This window comes from Hemiscyllium ocellatum, chromosome 36 (genome assembly GCF_020745735.1).
Source record: "Hemiscyllium ocellatum isolate sHemOce1 chromosome 36, sHemOce1.pat.X.cur, whole genome shotgun sequence".
In the NCBI taxonomy this organism is placed as follows: Eukaryota; Metazoa; Chordata; class Chondrichthyes; order Orectolobiformes; family Hemiscylliidae; genus Hemiscyllium; species Hemiscyllium ocellatum.
In genome coordinates this window covers 7,367,801-7,391,670 of record NC_083436.1, presented here as the reverse complement: position 1 = coordinate 7,391,670, position 23,870 = coordinate 7,367,801, and the positions used below count along the sequence as shown (strand labels likewise).

The 23,870-nt window shown below is 43.6% G+C and overlaps 1 protein-coding gene across 1 annotated transcript in view; it reads right to left on the bottom strand.

Annotated features, from left to right (window-relative positions):
- Positions 1-9,459: 9,459 nt before the first annotated feature.
- LOC132833278 (deleted in malignant brain tumors 1 protein-like) overlaps positions 9,460-23,870 on the bottom strand; it is a 119,889-nt gene continuing 105,478 nt past the window's right edge. Inside the window, exons 22-27 of the mRNA XM_060851441.1 lie at positions 20,324-20,638; positions 19,720-20,034; positions 17,269-17,577; positions 16,973-17,017; positions 16,152-16,252; positions 9,460-11,946 (exon numbers count right to left, since the gene is read on the bottom strand). Coding sequence (XP_060707424.1) covers positions 11,845-11,946; positions 16,152-16,252; positions 16,973-17,017; positions 17,269-17,577; positions 19,720-20,034; positions 20,324-20,638 — 1,187 coding nt within the window. The 3' untranslated portion in view covers positions 9,460-11,844. The remainder of the gene's footprint in view (positions 11,947-16,151; positions 16,253-16,972; positions 17,018-17,268; positions 17,578-19,719; positions 20,035-20,323; positions 20,639-23,870) is intronic.

Below are 23,870 nucleotides of genomic sequence, written 5' to 3'. Positions count from 1 at the left end.
CAAATGCAGGGAAATGGGTTTGGGTGGGAAACCCTTCAGAGGGTCAGTGTGGACTTATTGGGCCAAAGGGCCTGTTTCCGCACTGTAGGGATTCTATGACAAAGGGGATTTTCTCAATTTAATCATGATTTGTAGTGACCTTGATAGCTTTAAAGCACCTTATGTTGAAGATTAGATTCCCTACATATGGAAACAGGCCCTTTGGCCTAACAAGTCCATACCGACCCTCTGAGGAGTAACCCACCCAGACCCTACCCTATATTTACCCTGACTAATGCACCGAACACTACGGGCAATTTATCCTGGCCAATTCACCTAACCTGCACATCTTTGGACTGTGAGAGGAAACCAGAGTACCCGGAGGAAACCCACGCAGACACGGGGAGAATGTGCAAACTCCACACAGAGAGTTGCCTGAGGCTGGAATCAAATCTGGCTCCCTGGTGCTGTGAGGCAGCAGTGCTAACCACTGAGCCACTGTGCCGCCCACTGTGTCACAACACTCAGCATATTATTGGATTTGGAGAAAGTGAGGTCTGCAGATGCTGGAGATCAGAGTCGAGAGTGCGTTGCTGGAAAAGCACAGCAGGTCAGGCAGCATCCAAGGAGCAGAAGAATCAATGTTTCAGGCTGAAGCTCTTCATCAGGAATGAGGCTGGGAGCCTCGGGGGTGGAGAGATATTGGATTTGTCGGAAGTTGTCTTTCCATCACATGTCCTTTATCTTCCACTTCTCAAAACCATGTGACATTTCAGGCATTTACTGCCAACATAGTTGCCATTAGATGTAATATAGGAAACACAGTAGTCAATTTCCATTTCACAAGATACCAGTAATAAGTATGAAATAAATTACAAGATATTAGGGATGTTGACTGAAAGGTAACTATTAACCAGGATACAAGGAGGAATTCCTCTACACTCCCATATTTGCCTTGAGATCTGTTGCAACCATTTGAGAGGACAGAAATTGATTTTGCTTACTGTCTTATCTCTAAGACAGTAATGGAACAGTGCAGCGAACTCTCAGTATAGCACTGGAGTTCCAATCTAAATGATGTGTTGAAGAATGGCATGTGATCAGGCAAGCCAAGACAAGATTTGCTTGGGAGAAAGTGAGGATTGCAGATGCTGGAGACCAGAGTTGAAAAGTGTGGCCCTGGTAAAGTACAGCAGGTCAGGCAGCATCCAAGGGGATTAGCGTGGGTACTAGTTTAGGAAATATTGTCCATAAGGTAATTAACTCCTTAACACTGCTACAACAGTTGTCAAGGTGCACTAACAGTACCATTTATTGTGTCAGCTTTGTCAAATGATTTCATTCCACAACATACTGCAAAACCAATTGAAGTGAAATGTCACTTTTGACACTGTACATCAGCTGATGACTTTTTCCCAACATCCATCTCAATGTACAATGCTGTTTTTGGTGTTAGCAATGGCTTATAGTAATGGCTTTTTCCAGCTAATCCTGGACATCACCAAAAATATAAACCTAGCTGATGACCAAAAAGGCACAGTTCAATAATTTATAAATTACACAAAACTTGAAAGTATAGTGAATTACAATGGTAAATTTAAGAGAACCTGAATATACTGTTGGAATGGATGGACAAATGGCAGATGAAATTTAATGCTGAAAAGTCCTAACATCACATTCTCGAGGGAATGGAAAGTAAGGTGTGAACAATAGCAAATATATACAAATTGTTGGAGGTTGTCATGCAAGTTGAGAAAGTGGTTAAAACAGCACATTATCATGTTGCAATGGCTGTTTGCTTATATTTATATACTAGAACAATTTGACTTCGTTTGTGCTGACTTTCTATATATTCCACATTGCTTTCGTCTGTCCTGCAAGGTATCACATTTGGGGGAACAATTTTCAATTGTCGGTGTCCTGAGCAGAGCAAATCTGGAATGGATAAGCTTCCAGTGGAGGCTACAAAACCTATTATGAGATTTTTGCTGCTGAGAGGAAGTTTCCAAAATCTGGTCTTCACATGTGTTTGTGCACAGGTGAACAGAACTACAAAGATCATCCGGTATCACTGGGAGTAACGTCACAATTAAATCTTTTGGTGCATATCTGGAGAGGCTCAGATGCTTTTCACTATTAATAATATCCTGGATGCTCTTGATAACCTGACTCTATTCAGGCTCTGGGGGGAAAAGAATTTGGCAATTTTTTCAGACCAACACAGATCCAGAAGTGTTCGATACATCAAAAATTCACTTTCCTCAACATTAAACCTAAGGCTTGCTGCTGTCAGACACTTGCGTAAGCTTAACCAGCACTACAGTACTCAGCCACTGGAAAATGCTGAAAACTACCATTTTGGAACAAATTATCTGTTATCCAATGAGGATATTGGAGAGTTTATTTTGGCATTGATAAAGCTGTCCATACATTGTAATTCTGGAGAATTTTAAGAGTGAGCATTAGCTCACAGATTTGTATGTGTTTTAAAAAGTTGGAGCATTCACAAGAAGTTGCTGATATTGAAAGAGTTTACAGACAGCATTTTCCATGGATATGGTGGAACAAGGCTCAAGAAAATCAAAGTTAACAACCACGAGTCTATTGCTGAAGTAAATAAGCAGTCGCTGCGCAGTCCAAAGGTCCCAGTAAAAGTGGCTACACAGTCCTATTGCTTAGACCAAAACTGGATACAGAAGTGTCCTTCTGTGAAGTTTAAAATCCCACAACACCAGGTTATAGTCCAACTGGTTTATTTGGAAGCACTAGCTTTCAGAGCACTGCTCCTTCATCAGGTGGTTGTGGAGTATAAGATCATAAACACAGAATTTAGAGCAAAAGATTACAGTGTCATACAGTGGTATTTTGAACAAACCTGGATTGTGAAGTCTTTCACCTTTTTGAATGCAGATTTTGGTTCATTAATATGCACACCATCACAGTGAAGGTTTCAGCACTCCACACCAGCATCCCCCACAGTGATGGCAATGGCCTCAGTATTCAACACCAACAAATGCCAATCTCTGAGCACAGTCCTACAACTCATCCGCTTCATCCTCGACCACCATGTTTTCACCTTTGACAACCAGTTCTTCCTCTTTATTTCCAACAGCCACCATGACATCAACCACCACAACCTGTCCAGCCCCTCTTCCCCACTCCAACCTCTCACCCTCGCAACGTGCAGCCATCCACTCTCTCTGCTCCAACCTCACCATCAAACCTGTGGACAAGGTGGATGCAGTGGAGGTTGGCACACTGACCTCTACACCGCTGAGGCCAGGCATCAACTCGCAGACACCTCCTCCTACTATCCCCTTGAGCATGACCTTACCCCCCATCACCAAGCCATCATCTCGAAGACCATCCATAACTCATCACCACAGGAGATCTCCCACCAACAGCTCCAACCTCATAGTCCGGGAACCCTGCACTGCCCGATTCTATCTCCTTCCTAAGATTCACAAACCTGACTGCGCCGGTTGACCCATCGTCTTGGCCTGCTACTGCCCCACTGAACTTACCTCCTGTTCCCCTTTACCAAGATCTTCCCAGCTACATTCGGGACACCACCCTGCCCTCTACCTCCTCTATGACTTTCATTTCACTGGCCTCCAATGCCTCATCTTCACCATGGACATCCAGTCCCTGTATACACCCACCTGCCATGACAAAAGCCTCCAAGTCCTCTGTTTCTTCCTCTCCCACTGACCCCACCAGTACCCTTCCACTGACACACTCATTTGATTGACAGAACTGGTTCTCAATTTCTCCTTCAAATCGTCCCACTTCCTCCAGACCAAAGGGGTAGCCATGGGCACCCACATGGGCCCCAGCTTTGCCTGTCTCTTTGTTGGCTATGTAGAACAGTCCATCTTCCACACTTACACCACCACCACCTTTTCCTCTGCTACATTGATGACTGTATTGGCGCCACCTCGTACTCCCAATGAAGAAGTTGAACAATTCACTAATACTTTCCACCCTGACCTCAAGTTCACCTGGACCATCTCGGACACCTCCTTCCCCCTCCTGGACCTCTCCACCTCCATCTCCATTTTCAGTGACCAACTCAACATGGAAAACCCATGGACTCTCACAGCTACCTAGACTACACTTCCTCCCATCCTGCTTCCTGTAAAAATGTTATACCTTACTCCCAAATCCTGCGCCTCTGCCACATCTGGTCCCAAGAGGACCAGTTCCACCATAGAACATCCCAGATGGCCTCCTTCTTCAAAGACTACAATTTCCTCTCCCACGTGGTTGACGATGCCTATCAGCACATCTCCTCCACTTCCCGCACCTCTGCCTTGGAATACATCACTCCAATCGCAACAAGGACAGAACCCCCTCTGGTCCTCAACTTCCACCCCACCAACCTCCACATGCATCACATCATTCTGCCACCTACAAACAGACCCCACTATCAGAGTTATATTTCACCCCCCCCCCCCCCATCCCTATCTGCGTTCTGCAAAGACCATTCCCTCTGCGACTCCCTTGTTAGGTCCACATCCCCCACCAACACCCCCTCCACACCCAGCATCTTCTCTTGCCACTGCAGGAATTGTAAAACCTGCACCCACACCTCCCTCCTCACCTCCACCCAAGGCTCCAAAGGAACCTTCCATATCCGACAAAGATTTACCTGCACTTCCACACGTCACGTACCGTCTCCTCTACAATGGGAAACAGGACACCAACTTGAGAACATGTCAGAGAATATCTCTGGGACACCCACACTAAACAACCCCACCACCCTGTGGCCAAACACTTTCACTCCCCCTCCCAATCCATGAAGGTCATGCAAGTCCTGAGCCTCCTCCACTGCCAATCTCTAGCCACCCGACACGAGAAAGAAGAACGCCTCACCTTCTGCCTTGGGACCCTCCACCATACGTGATCAATGTGGATTTCACCAGTTTTCTCATCTCCCCGCCCCCACCTTATTCCAGATCCAACCCTCCAACTTGGAACTGCCCTCTTGAACTGTCCTACCTGTCCATCTTCCTTCACACCTATCTGCTCCACCCTCCACTCCGACTTATCACCTTCCACCCCCACCTTCATCTACCTATTGCATTCCCATCTGCCTTCTCCCCAACCCCAACTGCTCCACCCCTTTTATATTTCAGCCCCCTGAGACCAACCCCCCATTCCTGATGAAGAGCTCATGCTTGAAACATCGACTCTCCTGCTCCTCAGATGCTGCCTGACTGGCTGTACTTTTCCAGCACCACACTCAACTCTGAATTCCCTTTGCTTCAGACGGCCAGGTAAATTGTGATAAAGCATACTTTCAATGGGGTTTCAGCTCACACGCTTTGCTGTGAAGTTGTAAAGAGAGCGACAGAGGCAACAATGAGCTGTTGCTTCTCAGGCAGGACTCAGATTCTCTCCCTGAATTCAAAAATAAAACAGCCTTATTCCACCCACAAAATGGAGTATGTGACTTCCCTCTGAAAGTTCTCCAGCCTGAATGATTCCATCCAAGCTTCCTGGTCCTTACAAACGTAGCATTGTTGCTGTTGTGTCCTTTGTTTAAAAGTCCAAGCTTCATTTATATAGTTATATGTAATATTGTTTAAAATAATATTTGGATCTCATCCTGATGTAATACTATTAATACATGTACGGGTTTATTTCAGTGTCATAGTTTGACATTTGTTGTTACTTTGGTCCCTGGAATCTTTCAAGAGATAAATGATCCAAATAATGTAAGGAATTTGAGGATCAGTGTTTCATTTGGATAAAATATTTACTTCAACTCCAAACAGGCTGGCTAACGAAGGTCCTCCAACTTTGGAAAAGCATGTCTTTTGTGCAAATGAAGTCAAATATTAAATTCTTCAAAATTGCACAGAACGTTTTGATCGCAGGGTAGACAGAAAGGGTTATATCCCACCAAGAGTAAGGTTCAAGCAATTAGAAATATGTTACACTTTCAGAATATTTTTAAGCTTATTGAGTGACTTATTGAGGTAAATTCATGCCAAATTTGGCACTTTTATTAAATCCGTTGAACAAACTCTTGAGGATCAGTGTTCTATGGTGTTGGATGAGAATTATTACAAAGTTGTGTGAAAGTAAACTGGAAGGTGGTATAATGTGCTCCAAAAGATTATTTAGTGTGTAATTCTCTTTAAAACAGAGAAGGTGCTGTGGATAATATGTGGATAATACTGGAGAAACCAAATGCATTTGCCTTATGAAACTCTCACTGGCACTGAAGCTTTTGTTCAGACAGAGTGTAAACCATGACTTTTTATCCCAAATGACCACTTTTGGTATCCTGTGCTGTTTGTTATCTCTACCAGTACATGGTACCCACATCAGAGCTTCCTGAGGAAGTTCACTGCCATGTGTTCTCCTTTATCTTTGCTATATCTGCTGGAGCTATCCAGTGGCCAATGGTGGAGGATATACCGCTGCATAGTAATTATAGAAATGGCACTGCTATGTAACGAGAAGATTTGTTGTATAATGGTAATAAGTACACCTCCATTTGGTTAGCCATAACTATTAGGGTCTTGGAAATCTGGTGCAGATACATCTGCTCCCTCCAGAAGCTGGAATAGAACTACCTGTCTCCACTCATTAATTGCATGAGACAATTAAGAATGGATCAAGCCAATGTAACATGCACATTAAACCCACTAGAACCATTTCCTTATACAACAAAATATTGTCTTTGATTTTTGGAGTAAGAAGATTTCACAAGTACTTGCATGGTCATAGTTTTATTATCAAGACTACTCATAACTACAGACAGCTATTTTGATACTTGCAGAGAATGGTTTTGATTTTTCCGGTCCATAGATGTGATATTAATTATTGCTGATCAGACGATCATTGTAATGTTGAAGCAATGTTGAGATCACTATCCCAATCAAACTTAGAACCCAGTGGGGGCGGGGGCAGGGGGATATCTCTTTTTCAGGTTGATGAGTCTATATTCACAGCTAATGTCATTGGCGGAACAATGTTTAGTAACCATATGTTTGAAAGACTCAATTGCAAATGGGTGGCTAAATCAGTTACTGGATTGAGGAATCAGGTTGTTTGTTTATCTGTAAGAATGAGTTGCCAGTTATAAAAGGTTGTGTTGTCTAGAAAGCCGGAGTTGTGACTGTGAAAAGGTACAGGTCCCAATTGATCTTTATGAACAACTCTTGTGAATGACTTGTGAACAGCTGTATTTGAGGCCAGGCTTAGCAAGGACATAAAAGACACTGTGAAACAGTATAGATTGTACTAGTTGTGGGTAATAAGACATCATCAGTACCTTTGCAATATTGAAAATGGCCAGCCAGTGTGTGGCTGAGGCTACTCATTGGTTTTTTTCATAATTTGAATTGAAAAGTTATTTATTAAGAGAGATATTATTGAAAGTGGTTTGAGGGACTCCCAAATGAGTCGAATAACACCTAGCAATATTTAAAAGATTTTCAATTAAATTGCATGTTTTTGGTTCCCAGAAGAAATTGATAATAGATCTCTGTTTTATTCAGAGTCTAGATTAGAGTGGTGCTGGAAAAGCACAGCTGCTCAGGCAGCATCCGAGGAGCAGGCAAATTGACATTTCGGGCAAAAGCTCTTCATAAGTTTCCTGATGAAGGGCTTTTGCCCGAAACGTCGATTTGCCTGCTCCTCGGATGCTGCCTGAGCAGCTGCGCTTTTCCAGCACCACTCTAATCTAGACTCTGATCTCCAGCATCTGCAGTCCTCACTATGCTCAGTTTTATTCAGACGAGTTTCCAAATTTCATGAGAATACACTTGAGTTTGGTTGTATAATCCAGCTTCAATGAAGCAGCACAGCACACAGTATAAATTATTAAAGGTATTCTTATTAAAGAAATGCTAGATACTAAACTGGAAAAAAAAGTCAGATGCCATTGTATCATTAATTGGTATTTTTTGGTTTATTCATTGTAAAACACTTCACACTACTACTGGTAGGATGCTAACTGAGTTACTACTTAGAAGAGAGCCTAGCTTGAGGTTTTCATTGCTGAAGCCACTGTTAGCACATGCAGTAGATGAACAGGAATTCAGATTGAGAAACAGTCATGATTACGTTTGAGTGAGAGACAAAGGCTTGAAGTTGAACCAGAAAGTTAAGTTGAAAGAATGTCATTCATGATTGAAGTGGTCAGCAGGAAGTGTAGTGAACATGTCCTCACATGTACGTAGTCAAGATGTTTGATGGTGGACAGACTAGATTTGTACATGTAGATCATATTTCATTTTCCAAAGCTCAAGAAGAAGAAGAGAGTTGGGAATAATCAAGTTAATCTTATTACTTGGGTAGTTAGGATATGAGCGGACTATCGGTAGCTTGTTCCTGAAATCATGTTAGATATCAGTCAGAGATAGATGGACAGACAAATCTGATGAAAGGGAAAATTCAATTAAAGGTTGAGGAAAAAACAATTCACTGATGGGGCAGGTCAAGCTAGTCAAGTCCTTTGCCGGTATTTGGAAAGTTTGAGTTAAGAGTGGAGACATCCTCTTAGGAATCGGAAACCAATGGTTTAGATAGGTTTGTGAATTATTAGAAATTAGGAGATATAATTTGCATGGAATTGTAAGGAAGGAGTAATGTTAGAGCACCATCTTCTGGCCAGTTGGAAATATAAGCATAAACTAATTCATGTCTTTTCATGAACTTCATGTTGTATTAGTCTGTCCTGTAATAAGCATACATATAAGATCCTGGAATTTATCAGATCCCACATAGAGAACAAAACAAAAAAGATATGCTAAACTTTTACAATACCTAGTTTTGGACTCAGCTAAAGTTTCATTTCCACAATTTCAGAAGGATATAACAGTTTTAGAGATAGTGCAGAAAAGATTTTGAAGAATGATCCAAGGAATGAGGAGAGTTTTCAGTTTTATGGAGAGACATGAGAAGCTGGGATTGGATTCCTGAGAGCAGAAGGTTGAGACGAGACTTGACAGAGATGCGCATAGTCAAGGTGGCAATAATATTGCACTCCACTTCCATCCAAATCTAACAGCACCTGAATTAATTTTTCTCTCAAGTGCTTGTTTAGTTCCCCCTCAATCACTCCATGAAGTAGAAAATTCCACACCCTCACCACTGTCTGGGTAAAGAAGGTTCTCCTGAATGCCGTATTGGAGCTATTAATTACAATTTATTTTAATGGCTACTGGTTCTAGTCTCACCCACAAATGTGAACAACTTTTCTACACTGAGCCTCATGAGTCCTTTCATATCTTATACTGACTGACTCCAGTTTTACTCTGTATCTTTCATACAAAAATATTTTGTAATTTTAAAGAGCTCTAATAAATTATTCCCTGGTATTCATTTTTCAAACCAAATGAAATTCACTTGTTTTGTCTTTCCAGATTATTCGAAGCTCAAATAACTTTGGAATTATCTTTGCAAATCTCTTAGCTACTTCTTCAGTATCTTTATATTCACCTTTATAATAAGGAGACCAGAACTGTGCAGAGTGACTGAGGTTGTTGTTTGATTTTAGTTATTAGTAAAGACCAGACATTCATAAACAAGTAAGGTTCTAACCAAAGAATATGGGATCTAGAACCGTGCAGTGTTGTTGTTTTCCTTCAAGATTTGGGCATTGCTAGCTATGGTGTTTATTGCCCAATTGCCCCTCAGTGTAGTTAAGAGCCAACCGCATTGCTATGGATCTGAAGTCACGTGTAGGCCAGGCACGGATGGCAATGAGCATAAGTGAACCAGATGAGCTTTCCCTAATAATTGACAATGGTTTCATAGTTAATTTCACTTTTTTTTGTTGAATTGTGCCATGGTGAGATTTGAACCTGGGTTCCCAGAACGTTACCTGGGTCTCTTAATTAATAGTCTAACAACAAAACAACTAGGCCAGGACTGCCCCTCTAACTGTTATTGAACCAAAATTTGATTGAAGATGAGTGCATGACTTTACAATTCCATCCCTCAAAATGTAAACCAGTGTTTGGCTTATGTTTTAGTTTTAAATGATCTTATTAACCAATGTGACTACTATAGATAATATAAGCTCATATATAGGATCCCTGTACTCCTGTTTTCATGATGTCAACTGAAGGATCAATACTAAGCCCAGGACACCAAGGAGAGATCCCTTATGCTACTGTAATGCTTGATTCAAAGGACTGCATTTCCAACGGTGCTGTATCATTATTAGAAGTATTGGCCTAATTTAAGGGCTCAAATCTTAGAATACATGTATTTATTTTGAATAGAGTAGCAGTCCCTCAGTACTGGCAGTACGGTAATGAGTGTCAACCTGGATTGTAGAACTCCCCAACAGTGTATATTTCTGTTTCTGTCAAGACAATACTCCATTGATTATGGGAGATCAGTTAAACTTTTTTTGATTGATGGGGCATGGCATTTCTGGCTTAGCCAGCCCATTCCTAATTATCCTAGGTGGTGGTAAGCTGCCTTGTGAACTGCTGCAGTCCTTAGACCCACAATGTCCCTCTACCCAAGGAGGATTTTGACTCAGCTGCAGTAAAAAATGGTGATAGAGTTTCAAGGCAGGATGATGTGTGTCTTGGAAGAGAATTTGCTGATGGTGGTGTTCCCAAGTATCTGCTGCCCTTGTCCTTCTAGATGTTAGATGTTTTGGGTTTAGAAGGTGCTGCTGGAATTAGATCCTTGAAACAAAAGGGCTCACAACACTGGATATGACATTTATAAACTTATTAAGCATAATATTCAAAGCAGGTTACAATCTCAAACTCAGTACAGCATTGGGTTGAATGGTTAAATTTCAAATGCTTCATTCCAACACCTAGACCTAAATTTGATGTGACATTCCCCACATTTCTGCATTACCTAATACCATATACCCCTTCTCTTGTCCAGAACAATCACTCTCGCTTTTCAAGATCACCTTTTGACATTTCCTACCTTCTTTAGGAATCTCCATATTGTCCATACATTGGGATGTCTGTTGTTTGTAAACAGCATAAACAATTTGTATGAAAATGTAGGTGGTCTGATTAGAAAGTTTGCAGATGACACAAAAATTGGTGGAGTATGGATAGTGAGGAAGATTGTCAAAGGATGCAGCATGACATAGATCAGTGGAGAAACCACAGATAGAGTTTAATCTAGACAAGTGTGAGGTGATGCATTTTGGGAGGTCAAATGGAAGAGGAAAACACGCAGTAAAATGGCAGGACCGTTAGGAACATTGGCATACAGTCGGATCTTGGGATGCAAGTCCAAAGCTCGTTGAAAGTGGCAACATGATTGGTTCGGAGGTGAAGGAGGTGTATGGTATGCTTCCCTTTGTTCTATGGACAACATTTCTTCCATTCTACCTGCCATTCATTAAAGTTCTCTGTCTCTGCTTATAAACAATAACATGGAATATTGTGTTGGTACAACGTCTTTTACCACTTTACTGGCAAAGAAGTGCACTTTCAATTGTTATTACTTTTTTAATAAAGGCAATCCAGTTGTATTATCAAATTCTGCTGAAAACTGCATCAAAACAATGTAATAAAGCAAGTATGCTTTAAAATCACACTTTAGTTTTTAGAAAGACTCCCTTCACAGGTGAAAGCTGAGAATTAATATGTTGATAAATCACTAGGTACCCTTTGCATTATTGTCTCGCCTATCATTCTGAACTCACTTTTTCTGACAATCTCCAGAATTCCAGCTCGAGATTACAGAGGAAGGGAAGGCTAAGGTCGCTTAATCCAGGCAGGGATGAGCTGACTGTGCAGAGAAACAAAGAATAACAAACACTGCCTGGAAAGGAAAATGATGTTTTGAAGAGTGCAGCACTGCTCCAGTTATCCATGGCTGCTTCTGGGCTGAAGCTGCTCTAAAATGAAACAGTCTTCAATTCGGCTGTGTCTTTCTTCTGTTCACGCAGTTCAGACTTGGGTTCACTTCAACTTTCAACAGTCGGCCCCCGCGGATAGATGCCAGGATTGAACTAATCTGTAAATAGTAATATGGTTAGGAAGTAAGTAGAAATATCTAATATTAATATATTTTGCCTATAGTCTTCCTTCAACTCCTAAGTTTTAGTGTATTTTGTGTTCCTGGGGATAAATTAATAGCACTCACCATGTCCTTCAATACCCTGTAGAGACAGATACTGAGAGTGGATCAGTGTCCGGGGAATAATCACTTCGGCCTCAAATATCCTACTGGAAGACCGATGCAGAGGATGCCTGTGTTCCAGTGATAGATTGTGTTGCTGGAAAAGCGCAGCAGGTCAGGCAGCATCCAAGGAACAGGAGAATCGACGTTTCGGGCATAAGCCCTTCTTCAGGATGCTGCCTAACCTGCTGCCATTTTCCAGCAACACATTTCAGCTCTGATCTCCAGCATCTGCAGTCCTCACTTTCTCCTCCTTCCAGTGATAGATTACCAACATTCACTGTGTCCTTCAATACCTTATGGATGGATAGACAGATAGACAGATACAGGGCACCAATACTGTGTGAGGCTTAGATGCAGGATCAATTCCAGTTGAAAACCCAGCTCAGTTATCTACAGAAGACTGATCAAGGTTTTTGTCAAGGTTTAGCTTAATTGCAGCGCCAACAGCTCTGCAGCTAATTAACAGCCCGTGTCTGCGTGGGTTTCTTCTGGGTGCTCCAGTTTCCTCCCACAATCCAAAGATGTGCAGGCCAGATGAATTGGCCATGCTAAACTGCCAATAGTATTAGGTGCATTAGTCAGGGGTAAATGTAGGGTAGGAGAGTGGGTTACTCTTTGGTGGGTCAGTGTTGACCTGTTGGGCTGAAAGGCCTGTTTCCACACTGTAGAGATTCTAAGTAAAACAGTTGTGGCTGCTGTAAGTGAATAATATTTTTAAAATGGGAAGAAGATGCATATTCAAAGAGATGAAGAAGGGCTGGAACTGTAGATAAGTTAGGGAAAAGCTAACATTTTAAATATTTTGTCAATCCCAATAGATATTTGTCAAACTCCCACATTTTTATAAAAGATCACATAAAGTTTTATCAATGTTACCAATGCTATTCCATACAGACTTGAGCTTTTCACCTCAATATGGATTCTAAAGGTTAGTCACCCATGAAAAACAGAAGGTGAGCCTTAATCATATAAATGTGCACCACTAATAATGCTGAAAACTTCACCTTCCCATCCTCCCTTCACTCACCCAGGAAAGCAGTGTTAGCAATGGAGGGGGCTGATTCACAGCATCATGTTTTGGTCACCTGTGTCCATCTTGAATTGTTGATAAAAATACAACCCTGACAGTGAACCAGTGACACTGGGATAAATAAGTAACATGCACCCTGCACTCTCATATACTCCAAAGGAGGCCGATACTGAATAATGTTGAGAGTGTGTTGCTGGAAAAGCACAACATGTCAGGCAGCATCCAAGGAGCAGGAAAATCGACATTTTGGGCCAGAGCCCTTAATCAGGATTGAGGCTGGGTGCCTTGGAGGTGGAGAAATAAATGGGAGGGGGTGGGGCTGGGGAGAAGGTAGCTGAGAGTGCAATAGGTGGATGGAGGTGGGGGTGAAGATGACAGGTCAGAGAGGAGGGTGAAGTGGATAGGTGGGAAGGAAGATTGACAGGTGGGACAGGTCATGAGGATGGTGCTGAGCTGGAAGTTTGGAGCTGGGGTAAGGTGGGGGAAGAGGAAATGAGGAAACTGGTGAAGTCCACATTGATGCCCTGGGGTTGAAGGGTCCCAAGGCGAAAGATGAGGCGTTCTTCCTCCAGGCACCATGTGGTGAGGGACCAGTGGTGGAGGAGGTCCAGGATCTGCATGTCCTCAGAACAGTGGGAGGGGGAGTTGAAATGTTGGGCCACAGGGCGGTGGGGTTGATTGGTGCGGGTATCCCAGAGATGTTCTCTAAAGCACTCTAAGAGAAAGTGTCCAGTCTCCCCAATGTAGAAGAGACCACATCGGGAGCAATGGATACAATAAATGATATTGGTGGATGTGCAGGTGAAACTTTGATGGATGTGGAAGGCTCCTTTGGGGCTTTGGATGGAGGTGAGGGAGGAGGTGTGGGCGCAGGTTTTGCAATTCCTGCGGTGGCAGGGAAAGGTGCCAGGAAGGGAGGGTGGGTTGTTCGGAGGTGTGGATCTGACCAGTCCTCATGGAGGGGACAGTCTTTGCGGGGAGGGAAATATATCCCTGGTGGTGGGGTCCATTTGTAGGTGGCGGAAATGTTGGCGGATGATGCGGTTTATGCAGAACTTGGTGGGGTGGGAGGTGAGGACCGGGAGGGGTTCTGTACTTGCTGCGATTAGAGGGGTGGGTTTCGAGGGCAGAGGGGCGGGATATGGATGAGATGCGTTGGAAGAGAAAACCACGTGGAAGAGAAAATTTCAGTCTTTAAAGAAGGAGGCCATCTGATGTGTTCTGTGGTGGAACTGATCCTCCTGGGAGCAGATGCAGCGGAGGAGGAGGAATTGGGAATACAGGATAGCATTTTTGCAGGACATAGGGTGGGAGGAGGTGTAATCCAGGTAGCTGTGGGAGTTGGTGGGTTTACAGAAAATGTCAGTGTTGAGTCGGTCCTTGTGAATGGAAATGGAGATGTCTAGGAAGGGGAGCAAGATGTCAGAGATGGTCCAGGTGCATTTAAGGGTGGAATGTGTTGGTGAAGTTGATGAACTGCTCAACCTCCTTGTGGGAGCATGAGGAGGTGCCAATGCAGTCAGTCATCAGTGTAGCGAAGGAAGAGGTGGGAAGTAGTGCCGGCGTAACCTTCCAGAACGTACTCCTGGCCTCTGGATCCCCCCAAACGCCATTCAACACGTGGGCAGTCGAAGACATCACCCCTGCCCCCGTTGCTGCCACACAGCCCGCAGCCACTGCTGACCATACCATCTCCGAGATCGCTGTCCACCCAACCACCTCCGCAACTGCAGAGAAGACTATCACCGCAGGATTCACTGGCGCTGCTGGATTCACTATCACTTGACGTGATGTCTACCTTGAATGTCACTTCCGCCCCCGTAGTTACTGCTGCAACAGTCACTTCAGCCCAGCTGATAGTTCCCATCGGTGATGTCACTTCCACTCCCACTGACCGCAGCAGCCGAGTACCCAACAGTTGCCCTACCCACCTGTGATGCCACTTCCACCCCTGTTAACTTAACCAAAAGCACCACATCCGCCCCCTTTGTAAGCGTCACCTCCTTTGGTGATGTCATTACTGACCCTATAACCACGCCCACTCAAGCCACTATCTCTGCTCCCACCTCGAACATCAGCCCCATTCCAGGTCCTAGCTCCCATCCCTGCTCTGCCTTTACCCCCCCCCCCCACTGAGGAGAAATATTCAGTCCTCAGTAAAGGCACCACCTTTATCCCTCTACAGTCCCAGATTAATGAGCTCAACATACACTGCGACCTGGAATGTTTCTTCTGCTGCCTCTGCCTCTGGGCCTACTTTTACAACCAAGACACCCACCAAGGACCCCTACTCCCGCCTTCAACACACCCCATCCACCTGGATACCCTCTACTGGCCTGCTACCCACCTTTGACCTCTTTATTTCAAACTGCCACTGTGACATCAACTGCCTCAACCTGTCCAACCCCTTTACCAACTCCAACCTCTCGCCCTCACAATGCGCAGCCCTCCACTGAGAATGTGGCCCAACATTTCAACTCTCCTTCCCACTCTGCTGAGGACATACAGGTCCTCGGCCTCCTCCGTCGCCACTCCCTCACCATCCGACGCCTGGAGGAAGAACGCCTCATCTTCTGCTTCGGGACATTTCAACCCCAGGGCATCAATGTGGACTTCACCAGTTTCCTCATTTCCCCTCCCCCCACCTTATCCCAGTTCCAACCTTCCAGCTCAGCACCGCCCTCATGATCTGTCCCACCTGTCCATCTTCCTTCCCACCCATCCACTCCACTCTCCTCTCCGACCTATCACCTTTACCTCCACCTCCATCCATTCTCAGCTACCTTCTCCCTAGCCCCACCCCCCTCCCATTTAACTCTCCACTCCCGAGGCTCCCAGCCTCATTCCTGATGAAGGGCTTACGCCCGAAACGTCAATTTTCCTGCTCCTCAGATGCTGTCTGACCTGCTGTGCTTTTCCAGCAACACACACTCAACTCTGATCTCCAGAATGTGCAGACCTCACAGTCTCCTAGATACTGAATAGTGGAACAGTATTCCATACTCACCACTTTCTTCAAAGTCTCTGTCACCTGAGGATCAGAGGGACAAAGGTTCCCACCAGTCAAGGAGAAATGTACTCTTCCAACCACATGTTTCTGATCGACATCTGGAGTATCAAGAAAGGATTTGTGTTTGAGAAAATTTCATTTAAACAGCATTTTCAAGGGAGTAAAACATTCCAAGAAACCTCATGAGACCAGTTATTAAATGGAATTTGACACAGAGCCACAAAGCTTGATTAAAAATCTGTATTTCAAGAAATATCCTAAAGGGACAGACAGAGCTGAGGACATTCAGAGAGAATTCCAGTGCTCAGAAGCCAGACAGCTGAAATATATCGGCCTTTGGTAAAGTAATGGAATTGCTGCCAGTGAGGGACCAGATACAGAGTCTCTAACAGTGTTACACCAAAACTTCCCATGGCAGATTCAGCATGGATTAGAGAAAGAGTAACAACATCTGTATCTCAACTGAAATTGCCAACTGCTCCCATAACCCTGAATTCTCTTAGTACCCAAACATCAGTCAATCTCAGACTCGAAACTGTGGAATGGCTGAGCAACCATAGACCTCTAGGGTAGAACATTTCAAAGATTCTTACCGCTCTATTAGGACACTTTGTCCTTTCTCAATCCTAAATCTGCCATTTAATCTATCATATTTTCAGGTGTAGGTGGTCTCTCTGGCTTGATGCAATGGTTGGTTATCAGTTAGCTCACTGAGCAAAGTCTTCTGCTTGCTGGAAATGCTCAGAGAGAGAGTTCTCAGGGAGGACAAGACACAGATACCCTAATAGGAAGGTTAATTTTACTCTTCTTCAACATACCTTTCTGGGTAAGGCAGGTTCTGTGAGACAAAGTCTTGACACTTCCTGGATAAAAAAGAAAGAAAGAGTTGTGATACTCCTTTGACACACCCACACCATACACACACACACACACACACACACACACACCTACACACACACCCACCCACTTGCTTACTATCATTATCATAAACCTTGGGCTCCCTGAGTTCACAGAGAAAGGTGAAAATCAATCAAGGTGCAAACATAAAATTGCATTCCTCTCAACCTTCCAGTACATAATCAAGCCATTGGGTTTTCCAGGAAATCCTATTCACCTGAGCAGATCACTCCAGCAACAGTCCGGTGTTTGCAGTATTTCTCCGCTGATACACTGGCAGCACACTGATCTAGGGCAGCCTCTTTCCCGGTACATCTTATGTTAAACATTGAGATGTTTGCAGTTCCCTCCTGAAGGTAAGTTGTTGCTTTCAGCACCTTCCCACAGTTCAACATTCTGCAGACTACATTTGCTGAATTTAAATCCCAGCTATTGTTGCAGATATTGCGCCAGCCAGATCTGCCATATATCTCAACTCTCCCGGAGCACATATGTGTGTTGTTTACCAGTCGGATGGGCAGTGGACCTGAAATAGAGATAGAAAGCTGTTAAAAAACTTTTGCTGCTTTAATTAGAGTGACCTGGAACTCAATGTTATCATGGTTCCAATGGGTGGACAGGGTTGCTGGCTGGAGGCAGGGAGAGGGATTTAACATCAGAACATCACTATATCCCCATCCCTGAATGGACAGGGATCACAGACAGCCACCCTGTGACATTAAAGTTAGAACACTGTTCTGCCTTTTGTTCAGTTTAGTTTCTGTCACTATTGTGAGTGAAATGCTTCAAAAGGTCACAACCTATAATGAAAAAGGGGGAAAAGTCAACCAAATTTTCCTGGTTTCAGGCAAATTAGAAAGGTGACAGAACGGACAGTATGGAAATAAACTATTTAACCAATAGGTTGTTGCTTGACCAATGCTCCACATGTACCTCACTTTCTCTTCTTCAAACCCTACAAGCATATTCTTCTCTGCTTTTCTCAAGGGGCTGAATTTTATTGGTCATAACTGCAGCATCAAAACTGGTGCTTTTTCCACTCAAGCACCCGGATCATGGCGTTCACATGGCAACGAGCCAAAAGCTTAGTTACAATATGAATCTCATCCCGTTAAAGAGTAGAGGTGGGCAATGAGGCACTGATGATAGTGTCAGTTGACTAAACAGCATATGCTTGGCCTATATTCAAAGTGCTGCCAGCTTCACATTGTCATGAGGAGACAGTGAGGCCTGCAGATGCTGGAGATCAGGGTTGAGAGTGTGGTGCTGGAAAACCACAGCAGGTCAGGCAGCATCTAAGCAGCAGGAAAATTGACATTTCAGGCCGGAGCCCTTCATTTGCTCCTGCCCGCAACATCAATTCTCCTGCTCCTCAGATGCTGCCTGGCTTGCTGTGCTTTTCCAGCACCACACTCTCAACTCACATTGTCATGACTTAGCTACAGGAAAGAGTTTGCTGATAACAGTGCCCCATAGTTCCACAAGCCACAAAAGATATAAATGTATAAACTCTCAATGAGAAAACAAAGAATAAATTGCCTGACTAGTTACCATCCACTCCAGGTTTCACGAACAGTAGTAAATTAACTTGATTTATTGTAACACACTTAAATTTAACAAATGACAGAAAAGACAGAATTTCCTTTGTTGAATGATTCTTAATGCTGCTTAGTCTCGAATTGTCCTTGCTGCTTCATAAAATAACATTTTATTGCCTAGATTTTCTGTATGGAAACAGGCCCTTCGGCCCAACAAGTCCACACTGACTCTCCGAAGAGTTTTCCTCGCTTGTCCCTTGGGAACAAGTGTCACAGACCCTGTCACTTTTGCAGCACCACCAATCCACAACTGCTATCACCTTTATTGCCCCCTCCATAGTTCTGCCACCTTTCAATGTCCCTGCGATAGTGTTGCTACTTTTTCACACCAGACAGCAGGGAAACAGACCCTTCAGTCCATGCTGACACAATTTAACCAACTTGCTTCCCTGAAGCCCTTTAACATGGATCTTATGAAATCTAACCCTTCACTAATCCATTGTCCCTGCCAGACCTGAATGAACAGATTCAAGAAGAATCTTTTAAAGCCATTAATTTTGAAACCAATTTTGTAATGATACGCAAAGTCAGCAAATTATTTGAAAAATTATGTACATAATTTGAATTGAAATTCAAGCTTGGTGAGGAGTGACTGACAGATCACAATCTATGAAGTAATATTTCAATTTTGATAAGACACGTACTGCTGCCACTATTAGTACTGCCACTTTTAAGTCCTTCTGCCTTCATCAGCAATATCCATCATTCCTAACCATCCTGTCTACCTAAGTGTAGGGTTGGCTGAGAGATGAAATACCGAACTCTCATCTCCTTAACATTTCCTTTCTCCAGGCAAGGCTCTGAGCCTCATCGCTCCTACGTACTGTTAATAAAATTGTAATCGCACCAGTAATTCAAGCTATTTGTTATTTTAATTAATTTAAATGATGTCAAAAAGATAACCCTCATGTTTCCCACAGTACATAAAATTTGGAAGCTAGAACATTTGCTTAGATTGGTTGGGTAGCGAATGGTTGGGGGAGTGAGCAGTAATCTTTAGATTATAGTCCCACACAAGCATCAAGAGTTAACTGAAAATTGGAAATCCTGAGTTGGATCACTCCACTTACCAGAGCAGATCACTCCAGCAAGTGTCTTGCTTGTGCAGTTTCTTGCCACCACTGACGTAGCAGAGCACTGGGTGAGGTCAGACTCTGTCCCATCACATCTCAGATCATCCAACCAGATTTTCCCAGTCCCCTCTCCATAGTAGGTGCCACTTGTTGCTGATACAGCTGTCCCACAGTTCAGCACTCTGCAGACGACTTTTGCTTCGTTTATATCCCATCCATTATCACAGATGGTTCCCCAGGTAGATTCACGATAAACCTCAACTCTACCGGAGCATATGTTGTTGCCACGCACCAGGCGCACTGATGTCACAGCTGGAATAGAGATTGAAACGTCCTTAATCTGGTTCATAATTACAGATGATATTGAGTGGGCTGACATCAATCTGCCTTTAACACACATGCATCACTCCTCATCCATCACACTCATTACATACATCGACTTCCAATGTCGGTCTGGAACAACAGATGCCACAACAACCACCTACACTCTGATACCAATCTACACTCCTGCGTCAGCCGACACACAAGTCACAGGCCAACAGCCCGACATAAGCACAAAATCATTCTTATTTCCTGACATTGCCCAAGGGACCATACTCACCTGAGCAAATAACGCTGGCATCCTGACTATGGGTGCACATAGACTCCACCAGAGGGTTGGAGGAGCACTGATGAAGTGTAGGCTCTGTCCCACTACATGTCACATTTGTCATCCAGATTTTCCCAGTCGCCTCACTCAAACAAGGGCAGCTTCTTTCTGACAGGGCAGTCCCACAGTTCAATGCCATGCAGGTCACATTTGCTGCATTGATATTCCAGCCAGCGTCACACACTGTTCCCCAGCTGGAGTTACGATAGACCTCGACTCTGCCTGAGCACGTGGTAATCCCATCTACCAGCCTTATCGGCACAGGACCTGGAACAGAGACAGGAGCATGGATGTTAAACTGGTCTGGGATATTCAGGACTTTGAATGTCATCATCAGCTGGACACTTCAGCCCAGGTGCCAATCTCCTCCTGATAAGGTTACAACATGGAACATATAAGAACACAGGGATAGGAGAGCATTCAGCTGCTCAAGACTGTCCCACCATTAAATTTGATCATGACTGATCTGTATCTTAACTCCATCTATTCATCTTGGTTTTGTAACTGGGAATACCCATCAAAGATCTATCATCTCAAATTTGAAAATTTCCAATTCATTCCCAGTATCAACAGCTCCTTGGGCGACAAGAGTTTCAGATCTCTAAATAAAGATAGAAATTGCTGGAGAAACTTAGTAGGGCAAGCAACGTTTGTGGAGGGAAACCAGAGTCAACATTTCAGTGACCCTTCATCGGAACTAGTCATAGCTGGGAAAGGTGATGTATATGCTGAAGACAGTAGGCCAGTTTCCTGCACTGGGAGTGGACAGTTCAGGTGCCTGAACACATAACTGGGGGTGGCTGTGTGAACAGTGACTTCCTGCTCTCACTGGCAGAAGAAAAGCACAGCCTTCAGTATTTACTTTATCAAAGACTTTAAAATCTCAATCACTCAATGAGATTATCCATTGATGCTCTGTATTATATATCCAAGCACTCTCTCTGCAAACTGGAATTGAAAAAAACATTTTCCCCCAGTACCATTTCAGTGAATCTGCACGGAACCTACTTCACAGCCAATAAGGGTTAGAACAAAGAACAATACAGCACAAGAACAGGCCCTGAGGCCCACCAATACTGTACCGACACAGTGTTTTTCTGAAACCCTTTAGCGTTCGACAAGGTTCCCCATGGGAAACTGGTTAGCAAGGTTAGATATCATGGAATACAGGGAAAACTAGCCACTTGGATACAGAACTGGTTCAAAGGTAGAAGACAGAGGGTGGTGGTGGAGCGTTGTTTTTCAGACAGGAGGACTGTGACCAGTGGAGTGCCACAAGGATCGGTGCTGGGTCCTTTACTTTTTATCATTTATATAAATGATTCAGATGTGAGCATTTCAGACACAGTTAGTAAGTTTGCAGATGACACCAAAATTGGAGGTGTAGTGGACAGTGAAGAGGGTTACCTCAGACTACAACAGGATCTTGACCAGATGGGCCAATGGGCTGAGAAGTGCAAATGGAGTTTAATTTTCAAAACCATGAGGTGCTGCATTTTGTGAAAGCAAATCTTAGCAGGTCTTATACACTTAATGGTAAGGTCCTAAGGAGTGTTGCTGAACAAAGAGACCTTGGAGTGCAGGTTCATAGCTCCTTGAAAGTGGAGTCGCAGGTAGGTAGGATAGTGAAGAAGGTGTTTGGTATGCTTTCCTTTATTGGTCAGAGTATTGAGTACAGGAGTTGGGAGGTCATGTTATGGCTGTACAGGACATTGGTTAGGCCACTGTTAGAATATCACATGCAATTCTGGTTGTCTTCCTATCGGAAAAATGTTGTGAAACTTGAAAGGGTTCAGAAAAGATTTACAAGGATGTTGCCAAGGTTGGGGGATTTGTGCTATAGGGAGTGGCTGAATACTGTTTTCCCTGGAGTGTCGGAGTCTGAGGGGTGATCTTATAGAGGTTTACAAAATTATGAGGGGCATGGATAGGATAAATAGATGAGGTCTTTTCCCTGGAATGGGGGTGTCTAGAACTAGAGGGCATAGGTTTAGGGTGAGAGGGGAGAGATATAAAAGAGACCTACTGGGTGGCTTGTTCACAGAGGGTGGTAAGTGTATGGAATGAGCTGCCAGAGGATGTGGTGCAGGCTGGTGCAATTGTAACATTTAAAAGGCATTTGGATGGGTATATGAAAAGGAAGGGTTTGGAGGGATGGGTCCTGGCAAGTGGGACTAGATTAGGTTGGGATATCTGGTCAGCATGCACGGGTTGGACCGAAGGATTGTACATCTCTATCCCTCTATCTAGTCGCAGCTGCAGGTAGGCGGGCTCGTGTCCGGCTTCATGAAGGACAGCCCTCCTGCCAGTTTTGTGTACAGTCCTTTATTCAAAAGATTGGGTATTTATCCACCTGTGAGAAGCAATTTACCATTTGCTTAAAATCACCACAAAGCAGATCCGAACCATCAGGCTTTACAATCGGTATGACTGGTGCTGTCCATTCCACAAACTGGACTGGTTTGATGATTCCTTTTCTTTCCAGCCTCCTGATTTCTGGCTCTACCTCTGGATTGGCACTGAGCAGGCCTTGCAAAATTGTGGAATTGCTTCCTGGTTAACGTGTAAAGTGGCCTTAGCCCTTTCTGAAAAACCTCTGGTTATTTAATTAGGACTTCACTCAGCAGCCATTTTCTAATTGAAAAATATTCAGCCAATCAAGGTGAATTTTTCTCAAACAATTTTACCCCAGCTGGCTTGGCCCAGAGCCTCTTAATCAGTTTATATAATCAGTGGTAAACTTCACCAACTGCTTCTCTCAGGAGACTGGGACACAAGTCGTACCCTTCATCTGTAATGGTTCCCTGGTATACATTCTCAGGCTGGCCAAGGTCAAAGTTAAATATAACACAACAACAGGTTATAATCCTCGAGGAGAAAGTGAGGTCTGCAGATGCTGGAGATCAGAGCTGAAAATGTGTTGCTGGAAAAGTGCAGCAGGTCAGGCAGCATCCAAGGAACAGGAGATTCGACGTTTCCTGAAGAAGGGCTTATGCCTGAAACGTCGAATCTCCTATTCCTTGGATGCTGCCTGACCTGCTGCGCTTTTCCAACAACACATTTTCAACAGGTTATAATCCAACAGGTTTATTTGGAAATATTACCTTTCAGAGTGTTGCTCCTTCATTAGGTAACTGTGGAGCAGGATCATAAAACACAAATTTATAGCAAAAGATTACAGTGTCATGCAGCTGAAATGATATACTGAACAAACCTACACTGTTGTCAAGTCTTTCATCTTTTAGATTGGGATGCAGGTTTTAGTTCATTAATATGTAAATCCCAGAACTTCTTTTAAGTCACATTCTCGAGATAACTTCAGGTTTTATTAAAAAAAGTGACATCTCAGCTCAAACAATGCATTAAAGGTGTGGGGTTAGAGCTTGTCTGTATCCAATCTTGAGCCAGACTGGTTCTATTTCCAAAGTAGGAATTTATAAAATGTTACATGGACTGCCTGTAGGTTGTGTGCTTTTTGAGCAAAATAGAATGTATCTGC